General features: G+C 35.9%; 1 protein-coding gene across 1 annotated transcript in view; it reads left to right on the top strand.

The window, feature by feature from the left end:
- Cdh7 (cadherin 7) overlaps positions 1 to 18,903 on the top strand; it is a 140,994-nt gene that overhangs the window by 39,002 nt on the left and 83,089 nt on the right. The window contains exons 2-3 of the mRNA XM_055601229.1: positions 10,147 to 10,441; positions 14,694 to 14,813. Coding sequence (XP_055457204.1) covers positions 10,147 to 10,441; positions 14,694 to 14,813 — 415 coding nt within the window. The remainder of the gene's footprint in view (positions 1 to 10,146; positions 10,442 to 14,693; positions 14,814 to 18,903) is intronic.

Below are 18,903 nucleotides of genomic sequence, written 5' to 3'. Positions count from 1 at the left end.
AAAATCACCAGATAACCTACTATAATTTCAAAACTGTGTAACATTGCTTCAGTTAGAAAGTTAAACATGGTTCTGCAAAGCCCAGACTTAATCAAACCACAGTGTCATTCACCCTCACTCATCCTGTTCCTTTCCTTGAATGTACACTGTTTTGCAGGCTAGGCCCTCACAAACCCTGCTTCTCGTTAGTACTAATGGAATTCTCCTGATGTCAGAAAAACAGAAAAAAAAAAAACACAACAACAACAACAAAAGAAAAACAAAAAAACAATAACTCATCTCTTCAAGGAAAGTCATATAACTTCATGAAAACATCCTACCATGTCTTAATCTAATTATTGACTAATCTAATTACTGACTTTGTCTTCTGATGGTTTCTAAGTGCCCGATATAGTCCAGTCTTTTTCTCTTATTTTCATTTCTTTGATAAGTTCATCACAACGGTTTCTGAATAATTTTATCCTTAGGATGTTAAACACTAAAGTCAAGATGGTAGAAATTCAGGAAGTGAAGGTCAGTGTAACTGTAGACATACAGGAAGGGAGCAGAACATTCAGAAAAGATTTGATCACTGCTGTTACTTACAAGATGAAAAACCTTTTAGGTCTTCTGTCATAGCGGGCCTTATTAATCCTCACAGTGACTGTATTTTGGATGAGAAATTTACCAGTCTCACAAAAGATTCTGTCCTAGAAGCCTGGCTTATGTTTTATTTAGGAAGTTTTAGAATTAATTAAAGCTACCTCAGAAATTTATTTTGAGGGATTCTTCAATGTTCTTTTACAGTGTTAGCACATTATTGCCAAAATTCTGTAGACAATGTGTTTTTCCCTTTTGACATCTAGCTAACAAACCTATTTTTCCTTATCTTTCAAAAGGAGATCATGAGTATGATAAAAAAAAAGAAATATTTTTCTCAGAGACACTATATCTTCCTTTCTTCCTTTTATATCGGTGGTTCAAATCTTAGATGTATAATAGTTCGATACAAACAAATGATAAAGTCTGGGCCATGGTTGAACATTTTGATTTGTTAGTCATGAAGGACTTAGGCAGGTTTTTCATGCTTGTGTAATTTTTCTTCCTTTATTGAATGAAAACACCAAAAGGAGACACTCTCACTGAAGTTTCATACAATAAACACAGTTGAGCATGTGGAAAGCAGAACTATCCAGTAGAACATTTCACCATGGGGTATGACTTCAGTCAAGCTTGCTTGGCTAGAGTGCTTCCTTCAGCGACTGTTACAAATTTCTCACCAAATTGTGTCATCGTAACTCTGCAGTGTGCTCAAGAGAACAAATGACAGGTACAAGCACCTGTGTGCAGAAGAGGTGATTTTCCTCTATTGCTGAGTGTATCAATGTACAAACCAGGCTGTCAGGTTCCTTGGGAAATGTACATTGAGGCAGGAAGTTACCTGGGGAGACTGATGGGAATGCATGTTGGGAATAAGCGTATGTTAATGGAAGATGAGGAAGTGGGATCTAGCAATGGAAGGGATTGAACAAGCAGATGAAGACTGGGTGATTTTATGGTGTCTGATTGTTGTCAGTTGGTTGTGGAAAAGGGAAGGCTTTTCAAACTCGTGTACTAAAAACTAATCGGTGAGCTTAACTATTGAATTCACGCACTGACTGCATTTCTCTGCAACGTTCTCCAGTTCTGCATTCCTTTCTACCTGTGTAGTTCTGTGTTATTTATAACTTAGTAGTCATCACTGTCTTTTTATAGTCGCTGACAATATTAGTTCACATTGTGCACATGTTAATCCTTTTATTTGAATTGAAGCTGTTCAAATATTTTCCCTTTAAATTATATAAGTGTTGTGTTTTTTTCTGGAATTCATATCATAAAGGTTTATTTTGTGACATCATTTATTAATATTTCTATTTTCTAATTCACAAGGCAAAACGGCACCATTTGGAAAATTTCAAGAAGTATATTGCAGGTCCATATGGCATTACCTTTTTCAATGTATGTGAATTCTTTTTCCTTAGTGCCAGGTAAAAGTCTGATGGAAGAGCTCTGTTTGCCCTCTGTCTCCACTGTGCTAAATTCCATAGATGAAGTTAGAGCAAGGAAGAAAGTATCAGGTTATTATTGGCTTGAAGCACTGAAAAGGACTTTTCAAGTCAAATCCTGCCCACTGGCCCAGATATTTGCTATGATCTGTGAGGAAGAGACACGTATTGCTATAGATAGTAGAATTTTGACTTTCTTTTCTGCTTCTTGATAGCATAGCATGACTTTGTAATAATTTTAGAGCATGCTATGATAATTATGAACATTAAAAATCAACCTCTAAAGTTTTGTTTCTTATTTTTGTGTAGCGGATTTTATGGCATATATCACTATAATAATTACTAAGCACTTTTTCTCCATTTTTTTTTTCTTTACCTCTTCTGAAGAAAAGGCATACCGGCCTCAAACAGTACTTCCAATGCTGTTGTTTAACTATTCTCCTGAACTAGACAGAGTTTAAAAGACAAAATGAACAGTTTTCATCAGAAATAAAACAGGTCAGCTCTTTCCAGAATTTGCTTTTAAGTGGTCTGGTTTATTTTGGAACTTTTAACTGACTGATCAAGGAGCAGTCCTCCCCAAGAGCCCAGAACCACAGAATGTAACGTGCTGTGTTCACATTTTCATTAATTGAGGATGATTCCTCTGTTCCAGTTTTCATCAGGAAAAATTAGACTCAGGAAGATTTCTCTAGTGATATATACAGTGAGTTTGTGAAGTTTTGTAGGGTACTAACAAATCTGTGAGAAAAACAGCCTGTTTTCTGTCTGAGTTGTTGTCTCCTTTCCCCTCCTGACAAAGCTGCAGCTATGACTATTTGGTCTGAGTAAGCACATTGTAGGCCCCAGTACATATTTGTCAAAAAAAAAAAAAAAAAAAAAAAAAGGTTGTTTTCTCCCAGGAACACAGATGATGCTATTGTTCCATTGTATAACATTTATAAACATGGATAGGCAGCTTTGCTTTGTAGTGCTATATCCACAGACAATAGTTCATTTTATCTGGTCTTCAAGATTCAAGTCCATTGATCATGTGTACTATGGATCTATAACAGATGAATAAATTGAGGATGGGACGGTGAAGATAGCACAATGAAGAGCAAACTGGAGTCAATATCCATACCTCTGGCTCCTTGTGCTGACCTTGAAGTAGCACCATTCCCTTCAGTAAATGAACCAAGATTCCAGGTTGAACATAGATCAAAAGTGGATTACTAAGAACTCATTCTGACTGTGTATACAATAAAAGTAACCCAATATTTTTATTTATTGTTTGGATTAAAAATAAGACAAGTTTTTCTTGGCAGTCCTATCATTACCAATGTACTTCCTTAATCATGTTGCTGTTCCTTGCTTCTCTATGTATGGTAAATAATAACTAAACATCTTAAGCCACACATCTTAATCAAAGATGCCTCACAAGTAAATTATGTCCCATTATCCTGGACCACATGATAATTATAAATTAGGAATACTTCAGCCAGAAAGAAATGACTCACACACTTGTTTCCTTTTTCAATATTTCTTCAACAGCTTGGTAATTACAAGGTGCCTTTTGACACATGGAAAATATTTATTAAAAGTCATAATGAGAAAAGAAAAAAGTCTGGATTAATATGTACATCTCAGCAGCTTCATTTCGGCCAACTATCGTTTAAAATCTACCCTCTGTGCTTGTGTTGTTAACACTGTAAAAATGTAAGAGTTCCTTTCATTTGTGGCTTGGAACAATAAAAAATACACTATTTTAAACATTAAAACCCAGTAATCTACAGTAAATAAATCAATGGGACAACATTAATTTAGTAGACTTTGTAAATATAATACAAATCACTCTAGATTGATCAAAGGAGCATGTATCTTTTCTTTTATTCCAGCATTTTTTATTTTTATTTTTTATTAATTACAGTTTATTCACTTGTATCCCACTTGTAACTACCTCTCTTGTTCCCTCTCAATTCCACCCTCCATACCTCTTCTCTACCCATGCCCCTCTCCTAGTCCACTGATAGCAGAGGTCCTCTTCCCCATCCATCTGATCCTAGCCTATCAGGTCTCATCAGGACTGTCTGGATCCTCTTCCTCTGTGGCCTACGAAGACCACCTTGCCAGGGAGAGGTGATCAAAGTACAGGCAACCAAGTTCATTTCAGCGACTGTCCCTGCTCCCCTTACTAGGGACCCACATGGAGATTAAACTGTCTATAGGCTACATCTGAGCAGGGTATCTAGGTCCTCTCTATGCACGGACTTTACTTGAGCCATCAATCTCTGAAAGACCCTCCTGAGCCCAGATTTTTTGTTCTGTTACTCTCTTTGTGGAGCTCCTGTCCCCTCCAAGTCTTTCTCTCTCCCTCTTCTGCCATAAGATTCCCTGCACTCTGCCCAATGTTTAACTATCAGTCTCAGCATCTGCTTCAATCTACCTGTTGGCTAGTAAGAGGCCCTCTGTGGTAAGCTCCTATCCTCTTCCTTGTCTTCTACTTCTGATGTCTATTTTGCTTGTCCTTCTGAGTGAAGATTAAGGATCTTCCATAGGGTCCTCCTTGTTGTTTAGCTTCTTTCAGAGTATAGATTTTAGTATGTTTGTCCTATAATCATATGTCTAATGTACACTTATAAGTGATTATAAGTGTCTGTCTGTCTTTCTGCTTCTGGGATAGCTCACTCCAGGATGATCTTTTTTAGTTCCCACTATTTGCCTGCAACTTTCATAATTTCCTTGTTTTTAATTGCTGAGTAGTATTCCATTGTGAAAATGTACTATAATTTCTGTATCCTTTCCTCAGTTGAAAGACATCTAGTTGTTTCCAGGTTCTGGCTTTTATGAATAAAGCTGCTACAAACATGGTTGAGCAAATGCCCTTGTTGTGTACTTGAGCATCTTTATGATATATGCATAGGAGTGGTATAGCTGGATTTTGAGGTAGCACTATTCTTAATTGCCTGAGAAAGCATCAGATTGATTTCTAAAGTGGTTGTACAAGGTTATATTCCCTCCAGCAATGGAGGAGGGTTCCCCTTTCTCCACAACTTCTCCAGCATACACATTGCAAAGGGAATAACAGAACTAGCACATATCTGAGGAAAATATTTGACAATTATAATAGTCTAGACAGTAAAAAAGCATTAAATGTATGTTAGGATTAAAACAAGGGATGATTGAGAACATTTATAGTAAATTAAGTAAAACTTAAGAATATTAAGCTATAATCTTTAAACTTAAAATATTTAATAACTGTTGATAAAAAATGAAAATCCCAACTGTTGTATTTTACCAAAATATTTAATTAAAATAGCAGGAGCCAGATGCTGGGGTAAAACCTACTAGCTCAGAGAGGCAGATAAAACACCCAGCTGGCCTCCCTTCTCAGCTCACATTCCTTTGGAAAAAGCCCAAAAAGTTCACTAGCTCAGATGACAGCCTAGGAGGGAAAGACCAAAAAACCCAAGGACAAAGGCTTGCTAGCTCAATAAGTCCAAAAAGCCAGACATCTAAAGCTCAAGAGCTAAAGAGCTAAAAGCCCTTCCACTTATACCTGCTGTCTTAAATATCCTTCAACTCTGAGTCCTTCTTACTGCTTACTTTCTGTCAGTTGGTTTATTGTTCTGCCTCTTGACCTAGGGTTACTAAAACCTGTGTACAGAAAGTTCTTGAATTAAAGGTTATGTTAGGGCTGAACCACGGGGTGGGGGGCAGGAAGACATGTTACTTTACAGTTCACAATCTCAGGAATCACAATGGGAACAAATATCCTGCAATAAATTCCTACTAAAATGTAACTTTATACAAACTGAGAAGGCTGTGTTTGCATATTGGTGGAGATGAACAGATAGATACATACATAGACAAATGCATAGATATATAAATAGATGGATAGACATAACAAAAATTAATAAAAGAGTTTATAAATTTGAAAGAGGGCAAGGAGGGATATAGGGGACAGTTTGAGAGGAAGAAAAGGAAAGAAGGGAATGATGTAGTTAAACTATAGTATCAAAACTAAATAATTTTTAAAGGTACAAAACTAGAGTGTAGTTCAGAGAAATGTGGCAGGGATATAACAAATACAAAGAAGGTTTGGTAGAGAAAGTGAGGAGTAATTCTCTTCAAGAGATGATAGAAGGACAAAGATTGTTAAGATACAAATTTTAGAGCATTTGGTTATATTCACCTACTGTTACTTCCCTCCAAATTCCAGTGTCCTCACGTGTCTTGCTCCTTACTGTATTTTATTTATTTTTTTTTTGCTATTAACAAACATTTTTTGGTATGAAATTATTCTTTTAGTTTTTATTTTTTAAACTTTTTATTTTTTTAACTTTTATTAGTTACACTTTATTCACTTTGTATCTCCCCATAAGCCCCTCCCTCCTCCCCTCCCAATCCCACCTTCCCTCCCCCTTCTTCATGCATGCCCCTCCCCAAGTCCACTGATAGGGGAGGTTCTCCTCTTCTTCCTTCTGATCTTAGTCTATCAGATCACATCAGGAATGGCTACATTGTCATCTTCTGTGGCCTGGTAGGGCTGCTCCTCCCTCAGGGGGAGGTAATCAAAGAGAAGGCCAATCAATATCCAAGTTGGTCATTGTTTTTAACCAACATAGCTTATAATAACCTTGCAGGAAGAGAGTATAGATTCCAAGAAAAAAAATTGTTGTTCAGTGTGGCAATTATCAGAAATGGTATCAAGCTAAGAGGAAGTTGTCAGTGGTAGGGAGAAGGTAAATGCTCTGTGTCCGGGAGAAATCACATATGTTTATGTGTGTCAGAAGATAGGTAGAATACAAGGACAGAGATTTTTGAATGAATGGGGAAAGAGATTGTGTTAATCATCTGTCTTTAAATTCTTGTGATGTCAGTCATGGAGAGCAATCAACATGATAATGCAAAACGTAGCATCAGATCTCATCCTGAAGTTTACAGGCAAGACTGAATGTACATCCTCTTTACAGTAACTATCATATGACAGGGCCACGCTGCAACCATGCCAAAAAAACTGCTATCAGTTGACTGGAATTAGTTAAATGAGCCATATTGATTGGCTCTGAAAATAGGAATCCTGGATGTAAATTTCGTAAAAGTTCATCAAGAAACGCAATCTCTATATGCCTGGTATTTCTGATGATGTCCCAAGAAGTCCCTGATCTCCACAGCAGTTTCATGAGAAGCCCGAGGAGTACTTCTCAGGGTCCGCACTTAAGCATCAGGATAAAGCAGGGTCAGGACAGTAGCTGGAAAGTGAGTTAAGATCTTAGTAGCAGTAACTTATCCCATCAGCTTTTGTCTCAGAACAAAGTATTTTCATTGTGGCTGCTAGATGTGCTATTCATTATTCTTATGAACTAGGAAAAAAGAATTGTTTTTATGAGTCTCAGAATGAATTCATGAAGAGACCACCCTGAAGCCCTGAACTTCAGCTGTGGTGAATAGACAAGTAGAGATCAGCTGTCTTTTTCCCCCAAAATTGCTTGTGCATGTTCTCCTACACAAAACAGCAGCTCCTACCCCAAAGGAAACATTGAGCTGTAAATAGTGTGGACTTAGTAACACTCACACAAACTGGACAGTTTTCAGCATCCTCTTGCTGTTGAGAGCAGTTTGTGTTCTGCCATATAATGTACTTAGTCATTTCCTGCACCAATGTCTTTGTTTGTCCATAGGATTAGTAAATAAATCATCAATATTGAATGAGATACTGTGTTTATAACATTTAAAAAGTGATACTTACAAAAGTTTAGTTCATTCAACTATAAGAATTCCTGTATTTCTTCCCGTTTAAATTAGAGGGAGACATATGCACCTTTTCTACATATTTATCAAGTATGTTACAAATATAGATATTAGTAATTCTCAGAATTATTTGAGAAAATGAAGTAGCTCACTTTTCTCATAGATTGGTAGCATACATGAAAACCCTCACTCATACATACGTATCTATCTATCTATCTATCTATCATCTATCTATCTATCTATCTATCTATCTATCATCTATCTATGCATATATATGTGTGTATATATATATACACACACACACATATATATGGTACACACACATATATGTGTATATATGTATATGTATATATATATATATATATATATATATATATATATACACATATACACTCATGTCAGAATACTATTTTGTGCTATTTATTCAGAAACAAAGGGACAGATTAGGTATTTAAAAACCTAAAGCACAGCTCTAAGAGTGAAGCAGTACCACTTGCAGAATGGCAGAAGACAGCTCTATCCCCCACACCACTGAAAGATGAAAATGCAGTGCCCAGAATGTCCTAAGTGCTTTCCCACTTAAGACACTTCCCTAGTCCATTGATGTGGGGGAGGGGGTCCTCCTCCTCTTCTATCTGACCCTAGCCATTCCGGTCTCATCAAAACTGGCTGCAATGTCTTCCTCTGTGGCCTGGCAAGGCTGCATTCCCCAGAGGGAGGTGAGTAAAGAGCCAGCCACTGAGTTCATGTCAGAGACAGCCCCTGTACCCTTTACTAGGGGTCCTTCTTGGAAACTGAGCAGCCAATGGGCTTCCTCTGAGCAGGGGGTCTAGTTCCTCTCCCTGCTTGTTCCTTGGTTGGAGTATCATTCTCTGCAGCACTCCCTAGGCTGAGGGTTTTTGGGCTCTGTTGGTCTCCTAGTGGAGTTACTGTCCCCTCCAGGTCTTTCTATCTCCCTCCTTTTCCACAAGGTTTCTTGCACTCTGGTCAAAGTTTGGCTATGAGTCACAGTATCTCCTTTGATACCCTGATGGGTAGAGTCTTTCAGAGGTCCCCTGTGGAAACCTCCTGTCCAGTTGCTTGTTTTCTCCTACTTCTGATGTCTATCCTGTTTGCCCTTCTGAGTGAGGTTTCAGCTTCTTCCCTAGTGTCCTTCTTGTTGTTTAGCTTCTTTAGGTCTGTGGATTTTAGTGTGTTTATCCTTTATTATATGTTTAATATCCACTTATAACTGAGTGTACACCATATGTTTCCTTCTGTTTCTGGGTTACCTCACTCAGTCCCACCATTTGCCTGCAAATTTCATGATTTCCTTGTTTTTAATTGCTGAGTAGTATTCCTTTGTGTAAATGTACCACAATTTCTGTATTCATTCTTCAGTTGAGGGAAGTTTATATTATTAACAACTTATACCTTGAAAAATGCAAATGTAGTTCTGTGAGGCAATGAAAAGTTTTGTAGTTGGTAAATTGGGTTTTTATGTTGTTAACCAACATCGAGATGACAGCAGTTATGACTGATGAATGGTTGGTGAAATGCTGGATTCAGTAGCTTGTTTTCCAGGTTATGATGTTCAGGAAAATACATAATTATTTCAATGTTTATTTCCCAACTTTGCTCTGTTCAACATTATGTCCTGACATACAGCAGGGACAGATTCAGATATGAAATGCAAATCAGAAGGTGCTGCCCTGCTGCTGACACTGGGGTTAATCATGCAAATCTAACGCAGTTCTTGGTATTTCAGAGAATGTTGAGCTGAAGTTCCATGCACGTATTGATTTAAAATCCCTCGTTTCCAGAGCAATAAGTTTTCATCTCCAAAATTTAAAATATTGAACAATTTAATGACTGGATATTCAGCCATGCTGGTTAATCACAGAGAGGACTGTGAATGGAGACCGGCTGGGGAATTAGGATAGAGTTCTTATCACATATGTGTGTGTATATATATATATATATATATATATATATATATATATATATATGTATATATAACACATTTCTATGCAAATTAGTTACTATATCAGAACTAAATTTACAAATATTCTACAAAAATCTCCTCATGAAAATCAAATCAAGTATGTATGTATGTATATTCAAAGTCTGCCTACTTAGAAGGTGGAAAAAGCTGGATGGGAATACTAAATTTTAAAAAGGTACATATATATATTATATATATAATACCAGTTTCCAAATTTGCTGATGGGATGGAGGTATGTTTATATATAAGACTATTTGCAAAAAGAAGTGAAATCGACTTGTTCATAGTATCTTTTCAAGAACAATGAAATCTCATACAGCTGTTTGACATGAGAGTGACTTTTACATATCTTATATTGCTGACTCTCTTGTAAGTTAATCTCCTCTCACATGAATTTTTCACCAGCTTCACTCTGATGTTGATAAAGGAGATGGTTCCATCAAATACATCTTGTCAGGCGAAGGGGCAAGTTCCATTTTCATTATTGATGAAAACACTGGGGATATTCATGCCACCAAGAGACTGGACCGGGAGGAGCAGGCCTATTATACACTCAGAGCCCAAGCTCTGGACAGACTCACCAACAAGCCTGTGGAGCCTGAATCAGAATTTGTTATCAAAATTCAGGATATCAATGACAACGAACCCAAATTTCTGGATGGCCCATACACAGCAGGAGTTCCTGAAATGTCTCCTGTGGGTAAGTAAAGAGCATGCTGGTTTGTAATAAGCATTTGAAAGTTTATAGTGTTCTGTATGTAGTAATGGTGATAATGAAAGAAAACTCTTGACAGTCTGGTCAACAAAAGTCACCCCTTCAAATATTCATTTACTACTTTGAAAGGTTAGGAGAAGCTTTATTTTTTTGTTGGTTTATATTTTGACATTTTTATACCGTTCTCAAATTTTTAGTCCATTCTCGCTGCCTTTATGAAATGGCTTTTGCATTTTGCTTCCTACCAAATAATTTTCTTGTTTAAAATTACGAATACAATAATGTCTGAGAAGCTATTTTTTAATGTTTTTTTATTTTTTATTTTATTATTATTATTTTTTTTCTTTATATTCTTCAAACTCTCTCTGTCTCTCTTTTTCTCTTTAGCGGCAGATTGAACTAGGGCCTCCAAAAAGAAAACCTACAAACTTAGGAGCAGCAAAGTCTTCTCTGACTATTAGGGTTACACCTCCTGACCTTCTCCTTTTGCTACCGGAAGGCAGCTGGTCTACCCAGCTCAACACAGGGGTTGCTGGTTCATGACCTTCCTTGAATATCCAATGCTACAGCCACTAATTCTTTTGTAGCTTGTTCATATGTAAATTAAATACTGAGCTGTTTTTCACAGAAGTAAAACAATAGAGAAACAGAAAACAAGAAAAAGGCTGCTCCCTCTAAGCATTTTTCCTTACTTCTTCATTAAAAAAATGCAAATTCATCATTTTACTTCATGCCAAATATTATAAATTCTTTAGAGTACTTCTTCAACAGCATACATATTTCATCAGTATGTAGTTTATGTATATAAATTATTTTAAAAAGGAGTGTAAAATAGGACAATGGATCTATAAATGTAATCTTTATTGATTTTATTATTGAAGGAGAAAGTTCATTAATATATTACTTATTTTATTTTATTTTATTTTTATTTATTCTTCTCTCATAGAATATATACAGACCACGGGGTGCCCTCCGTCCAATCCTCCCAGTCACCCACCCTCCCTCAGATCCACTGCTCTTTCATTTCATAAAAGAGCAGACCTAGTGCTATCAATGGAATTTGGTATAGCAAGATTTAATAGTACTAGCCATATACCCTTATATCAAGGCTGGACAAGGCAACCCAGTAAAAAAAAAAAAAAAAAAAATCCCAGAATTAGACAAAAAGTTAGAGACACCCCCTTTCCCACTGTTAGGAGTTCAACAAAAACCCCAAAGTAAAGGAACCACAGCATTGTGCAGAGGGCCTGTGCAAACCTGTGCAGAATTTATAGCCCAGGGACCTTCTAACCAACATTGACAGTACACGTATGTGCATGTCTGTGACAAAGCAGGTATGTTCCATTTTTCTGGATGTTCGTCATAACTTCAAAGTTCTTCCTGCCTCTGTTGCCTGACAAGAATAACAGCAGCAATTTAGTGACAGTAAGATTTGGTGGGTTTGTGGGGCTATGGGAAGCTGGCATTTTTCCTCCTCCAATTAGTCATGTTTACTAAAAACAGTTGTGTTTGATATAATGTCATAGTTTTACCTAACAGGTATTTTTCATTGAGGTACTAAATTTATTATTGGATATGCTAATTAGGTGTATGCAATTTGGGTTTTTTTGAGGTTACACATTGTACCACTAGTTTGTTTTAGATGAATCTCCTTGAGTATCAAGAAGCATGAATATTATGTATACATGCAAATTATTTGTTTAACTGGTTGCTTTCAATGATAAAAAAACATTTTAGAAAATTAAACCCTAATTTAAACCCCTTGAATAATTAAAAATGCCATACCTTAAATACCGAATATCAATATGAACTGAAATTTATTTACAATGTGTTATCACTTACTAAAGTATTTAATTCTTACAAAATAGTTATAATCGCACCAATTGATATGGTGTAAAGACCATAAGTATTCAGTTTCTAATATTAGAGTTTTTATTTTTCATTTTATTTATACTCAACGATAAAGCTGAAAGAAAATTTATACATTGCTACAGAGCATAGATAAGCCTAGAAGCTTTACATTCAGAGACCAGAAAGAAAGCCCAGTCAGTATATTGCTTCCCATGAATGCATGCGGATTTGAGCTCAATTCCAGGACCCAGGTCAAAAGCTGCTAGTGCACACTGGTAATCAGTCGAAGCTCTGGACACTGAGACTCTGGTTTTCCTGGCTGTTCAGCCTAATCTACTCAGTGAGTCCCAGGTCAGGGAGAGACCCTGTCTCAAAAACCAAGCTAGGTAGTGATACACAGCCTTGTCCCCTAGTGTCTACACAACTGAACCTCCTACCCACATACACACTTACTCACATACAACCCTAAACTTTATGTGTGTTTGCAAATATTTTTGTATATGTATCGATTAAATAATTTAAATTTGCTGATAAACTAAACATTTATATGATCTATCACATTCAAAAATATTTAAAATATAACTTTTAGGTTCATTTAGGAGTACACGCCATTCACCATATTAGTTCTAAGAGGCATAGTCAGTGAAGTTTACTAAAAAAGAAATAAATTACAAACATTTTTGTGACTATAACTTCACAAATTCTATCTAACTACAGGAGAGATGGAATTATTAAGAGATGTCATAGTACAGAAATTGAGTGGAATTCTTTAAAAAACATTAGTGACGTAAAACATTAAGAAAGAAATCTACGAAATGTGCATGCAAAGATGATAATAGATTTAAAGTTCCATATTTAGGAAATTATTGTAACCAAACTAAAATTCAAATAATGCATTATTTGGTAGCTTTTCCTTATACATCAGGCATTAGATAAATTACATGAATAGACATGCATACACACATCAAATAATAATATCAATACTCTCACTTTGTATTCTTTTTACTCAAAATAATTTTTTTTCTCATATATTTCCTGCATACAGTTTCTCCTCCCAGCTCCTCTCTACTTCTTCTCTCACCCGGATCCCTGCCCTTTCTGTCCTCCTATTGGGTTGCCTTGTACAGCATTAATGTGAGAAGAGGTACCTAATCTTATTGCATCCTGTATGCCATATTTGGTTGATATCCCTGAGAGGCCAGTCCTTTTCTGATGGGATATGGAGAGGATGGGAAGAGAAGAGGGTGGTGGTGGAGGAGGTGGGTGTAGAAGGAGGGAAGGGAATCTTCTATGTGGATATAACATATGAAAGAATAAATTAATAATTAAAATGGAAAAAGAGGCTTTTAAGGAAATATAATATAATATAATATATAATAAGATAAAACAAAAACTAACATATTGGAATTGAACAAAGTAAACAAACAGAAGGAAAACAACCCAAGGGTCAAAAATGAGTGACTATGTCTAAAATGAAGACACTGTGACATGCAGTATTCAAACTACAGAATGACATTTTTACAGTGTCATGCTTTTTCAGCTTTGAAGAGGTTTGGTTTAATTGTTTTTTATTTTGTTATTTTTTACTTTTACTTTTATTTTTATTAATTATACTTTATTTACTTTGCATCCCAGCTGTAGCTCCTCTCCCTTCCCTCCCAATCCCCCCCCCCTCTCTCTTATTCTCCTATGCCCCTCCCCCAGTCCAATGATAGGGGAAGTCCTTCTCCCCTTCTGTCTGACCCTAGTCATCAGTTCTTATCAGGACTGACTTCATTGTCTTCCTCTGTGGACTGGTAAGATTGCTCTTCCCTCAGGTGGAGTTGATCAAAGAGCCAGCCCATGAGTACATATCAGAGACAGTATAAACACATACAAGCAGAACTCTTATCAAGGAGTTAGAGGGAGCATATAATATACAGTTATATGGACGAAATGTCCACTGTACATCTACAGAGGTTCTCTGACTCCTGATGATGACTGAGATGGACACCAGCTTGCTGTAACCTCTCAGACTGCCCTTTAGATAGTCTTTGAGTCTCAAGGATAATGTTCTTAACAAAAATTTGTCACCTGAGCAAGATGGGTAAGACACCTAATGTTTTAGCCTCATTTCACTCTGAGTTGGTTTCAATCTACTATTCATCATTCTGTAGTATTTTTACCTAAATATTTTCATAATCACCGATGTTGATAATTTGTATTAACATTTATTTCTTTGGTTTAAACAGAAAATATATTAGATTGATATTTTATGTGTCATGATAAAAATAAACATAAAATAATAAATAAATAAATGTAATCTAGAATTTCTAACAGTTTGTGAGTTCTTCAGTGCCCTTGTACTTGGGAAATTTAATCCAGAGCCTTCTTGGTTGTCACCTAGGAACTTCAGTGGTACAAGTGACAGCGACAGATGCCGATGATCCGACCTATGGCAACAGTGCCCGGGTGGTCTACAGCATTCTGCAGGGGCAGCCGTACTTTTCCGTGGAACCGAAGACAGGTAAGGAACAAAAGCTGCACCCAGTGCGGTTATCATTTATACACTGCCTTACGCTTCATTTCACTTTCTATCAGTACAATGATAACATGTACTTTCTATGTTGCTTTTCTCAAGTTGTCAAAATTACCAAAAATACCCTGTTATGAAGGCGCTAGTACCTGCTTTATTTCATAGTCCTGCCTTCATAAAATGCTATGTACAACCATATCTATCAGATATGATTCCTGACTTCGTGAGCATATTTTCATTATCTCCTGGCATATTTCTTATTTTCTTTATTCAGTTCATTTGTAAATTAGAGAATTCATAATTTAAAGCAAGCAAAATATTTTTCTTGTGCAACATACAATAGGAAATAGGTCTTATCCATACTTCAAGATGTTAATTCTCAGGAAAATTACATGAAATAATGAAATTTGTGAAATACTAAATTAAAAAAATCTTTTTTTTCATTTTTTGTTAAATTCTTCGAATATTTATATTTTTGGCTTAGTTGTATCTTAGTCTTAAGTAAAAATAATATAGAGTAAGTGATTTTGTACTATGAAACATTATTTTCATTACAAAATGCTGCTTTATTTTTTTTTCTCTCTCTCTCCCAGTGAGTGGAGAGCTTGGTTTGTCTCAATATTTTTAAAATGCCATGTTGAATATTTCATCATCGTTAAAATACATGAACCTTAAAAATTATCTTTGTAAGTTGCAGAATTCCTCAGGTGTGTGTATGCTTATGGATATTTGATTATAAATATGGCTCTAGGTGAAGATTTTAAAGGCACTGATTCTGTTTAGTATTCATATCTCCCAAAGGAACAATATTATTTCATGTTCAAATCAAAGCAAGAGCAAATATTTTGAGTGCTTTTGTAAACAATCCTGGTTATGTACATCAGTAGTAAATACAATCCTGCTCAGTTATTAAAATTTCAATACAGTCTGCAATGTATGATTTGGCTGATGTACACCAAACCAATGGTAAAGTTCGAAAAATACCTGGAAAAATCTAATAAAGAGGAAATTATTATAAGTAAGCAGATGAGTATTGAAGGTGAATAAAAGAAAGTGTTTGGTTTTGATATGAGCCGTGTTAATTGTAGAAAATGTGCATATAGAACTGAATGAGAGACTAAAGAAACTGAATTTATACACCTACACCATGACTGATTCTCCTGCCTAGAAGGATTGGTAACCTGCGAGAATTTGCTTACAAATAGCATGTACTAATACCAAGAACTACATATTGAACTTCTATCAATGGTCGCCCTCTGACTTTTAGTCTTGTTGCAGACTCTGGGGTCTTCTCCTCATCTGTAGAGCTGAAATTGCACTAATTAGTCATTTAGCCAATTGCATATGCCATGGGGTTACATTGTTAGTGCAAACAATTATAATTTCAAAATGCAACAGATTCAATTTGGCGGAAGGTAAAAAAAAAAAAAATACTGTAATCCTTACAACTATTGGGACATATCTCCTGACAGCCATTATCTCAGACAGGTCTTGTGCATCATGGTTTATTAAACTATTTATATGATTCAGATGTACATTTTATGGGAAAAAAATCTGTTCCATTTTTTTTTTGTGATAAAATGGTAAATTTTCAATCCTCTAGGTCTGGAGAGCAAGATTCAAATTTTAGTTAGTCTCCCTCATAAGTGTAAGTATGGCATTTATCTATGAGAGGAATAACATTACTTTCCATTTCTTCAAATTTTACGATTGTATAGAAGATAGTAGAATTGTGACAGGAAATATTACAATATGTTGATAATATTTTAAATATAGATTACTAAAAATAGGTTCAGGAAATCACTGTTAAGTATGCTTCCTAAAGTTTTTACCTGATAAGAAAGACTGTTTATGCACTACACACACACACACACACACACACACACACACACACACACACCCAGAAGGGAGCCATATTTCCTACCACAGTTTCTCCTTCAACAAAGCCAGAATGTGTGTGGTGGTAGCAAAAAATCAAGATTGACAACTTGCTTAAAGATGTAATCACAGGTTAAGAGCACTGGCTGTTCTTCCAAAGGTCATGAGTTTAATTCCCAGCAACCACATGGTGGCTCACAACCATCTATAATGAGATCTGGTGCCCTCTCCTGGCTTGCAGGCATACATGCAGACAAAATACTGTATACATAAATAAATCTTTTGAAAAAATTAAAGATGTAATCCATGTATGGTTGTATTTGATATATGGCAGGACTAGATAAATAATTTACAGTCAAAAACAAAAACAGCCCCCTTTTAAAGTTGTTTTAACTTAGCAGAAATTTAAACCAAGTAAGCAGATAATCTCACTTAACAAATTTCAAAACCATGAAGCTATCTCTAGAAAAGGATTCAAGGCTGAAGCTCACTTGCAACTTGGCAGGTTTTTTTGCTTATTTTCAATGTGTGTGAATATGTAGCTCCTGTACATGCATGTCTGTGTACTTCATGGGCACACCGTGTCCAGAGAGGCCATATGACGCACTGTAACTGAATGTAGAGATGAATGTTATCTATCACGCGAGAACGGGAACAACTTATGAGCTATTTCGAAGCTCCCATTAAGGAGTTCTTTCTTGAACATACTAGCTATGATAACTTAGTAATACCTGCCATATGTCATAGGAGGATGTTTTTTAATTGAATTGTATGTCAGTAATTTCATCATGACACCTGAAACCCTTTTCCCACATACTTTCCATTATTCTCCATTCTCTGTTGTGCTTCATACATTTTAGAGACAAGCTCTCTCTCTCTCTCTCTCTCTCTCTCTCTCTCTCTCTCTCTCTCTCATTGACCTAGACCTCCTCAGTGGCTGGCTGGTCACTGAGCCCAAGGATTTATTTCAACTTTCTCAGTGCACAGTATAATGTGTGGCTTTTTAAGTTGGATTTCAGGAGTCAAACTCATGTGCTAATACTTGCAGGGATACTACCTCCCTACTCCTCAGGTAAGAGGAGCCTTCCCCCTGCTAATGCAGACCAGCACATCAAGACTCATCACTACTTTGCTTTAAAATAGTTTCTGTTCCCAAGAAATGTTTTAGGTAAAGGCATAGTTTTCTCATGATAATGTCATGCTTTTTAGTAATCATGGATGTCTGATGAAGAGGGACAGTTAATCAGTAAGAAATGTACCAATTTTGTGGCATCAATTCATAATTACCATTCTATTAACTCTAAGAGATATTAGCTTAAAACAACAAACATTAAATGTTGTGGTAACTTTCGTTTCAATGTTCCTTTGAAATATGACTTTCAAGATCCAGTCTTATGCCCTTATCTGAAAAATTGAAGACTGCTTTATCAAAGACTTATTTCATCCTGACCCTATTTCAGAGTTAAACAAATCCTACTGGTTTACCCTAGTTTTCATTATTTCTGTAAATCTAAGGGTGGATTACTTAATAATTCACAATGTTTAGACCTGATGGTTTCAACAGCCAGTGTGTATTTATTTCCCAAAGGCAGTTTAAGCCTCACATATACATACTCCTAAGAGAGTTCCTCTTTTGCAATTTTTGTTTGACCTTGAATTTTATTTCCTAATTATCTTTTTACTTATCACAGCTTCAGTTATTTGTAATTCACTTTTATTTCAGCAGTTTCTGTGTGTTCATCACAAAATGACTTTCAGGGTTTATTCTGTTTAGAGAGTGCCAATTTTTTTTTTTTATAAAGAAAGTGATATTTGGACTGAGTTTACAGAGGCCACCACTGCTACCCATTCTAAATACACAAGCAGGACTACTTTTCACTGTCATTCATTAGCTCATTGTATTGTGTGTAAGTATGCTGGTGGGTCTTCGTAACGTACCATTGTTTTGGAAATCTTTCCTAGATGATCACTGCTTCTAAACATTACATGGCATAATAGCCACCTCTATAAAAACCAAAGAAGTTCAGTTGGTAATGAATAATTTTAACATTTATGAAGTATATTGACAGAAACTGAACGCACACCATGTGTATATATTCAGTCCATAGTCACATATGCTATTGTTATTCACACATCTATATTCACATAAAACTATTATCTTTGAAGTAGCTATCAAGAGAGCTGACATAAAAACCAATCTAAA

The sequence above is a fragment of the Psammomys obesus genome, unplaced genomic scaffold (assembly GCF_907164565.1).
Source record: "Psammomys obesus unplaced genomic scaffold, mPsaObe1.curated_primary_1811, whole genome shotgun sequence".
Taxonomy (NCBI): domain Eukaryota; kingdom Metazoa; phylum Chordata; class Mammalia; order Rodentia; family Muridae; genus Psammomys; species Psammomys obesus.
Note: the sequence above shows the minus strand (reverse complement) of the source record. Positions and strands in the feature narration are given on the sequence as shown.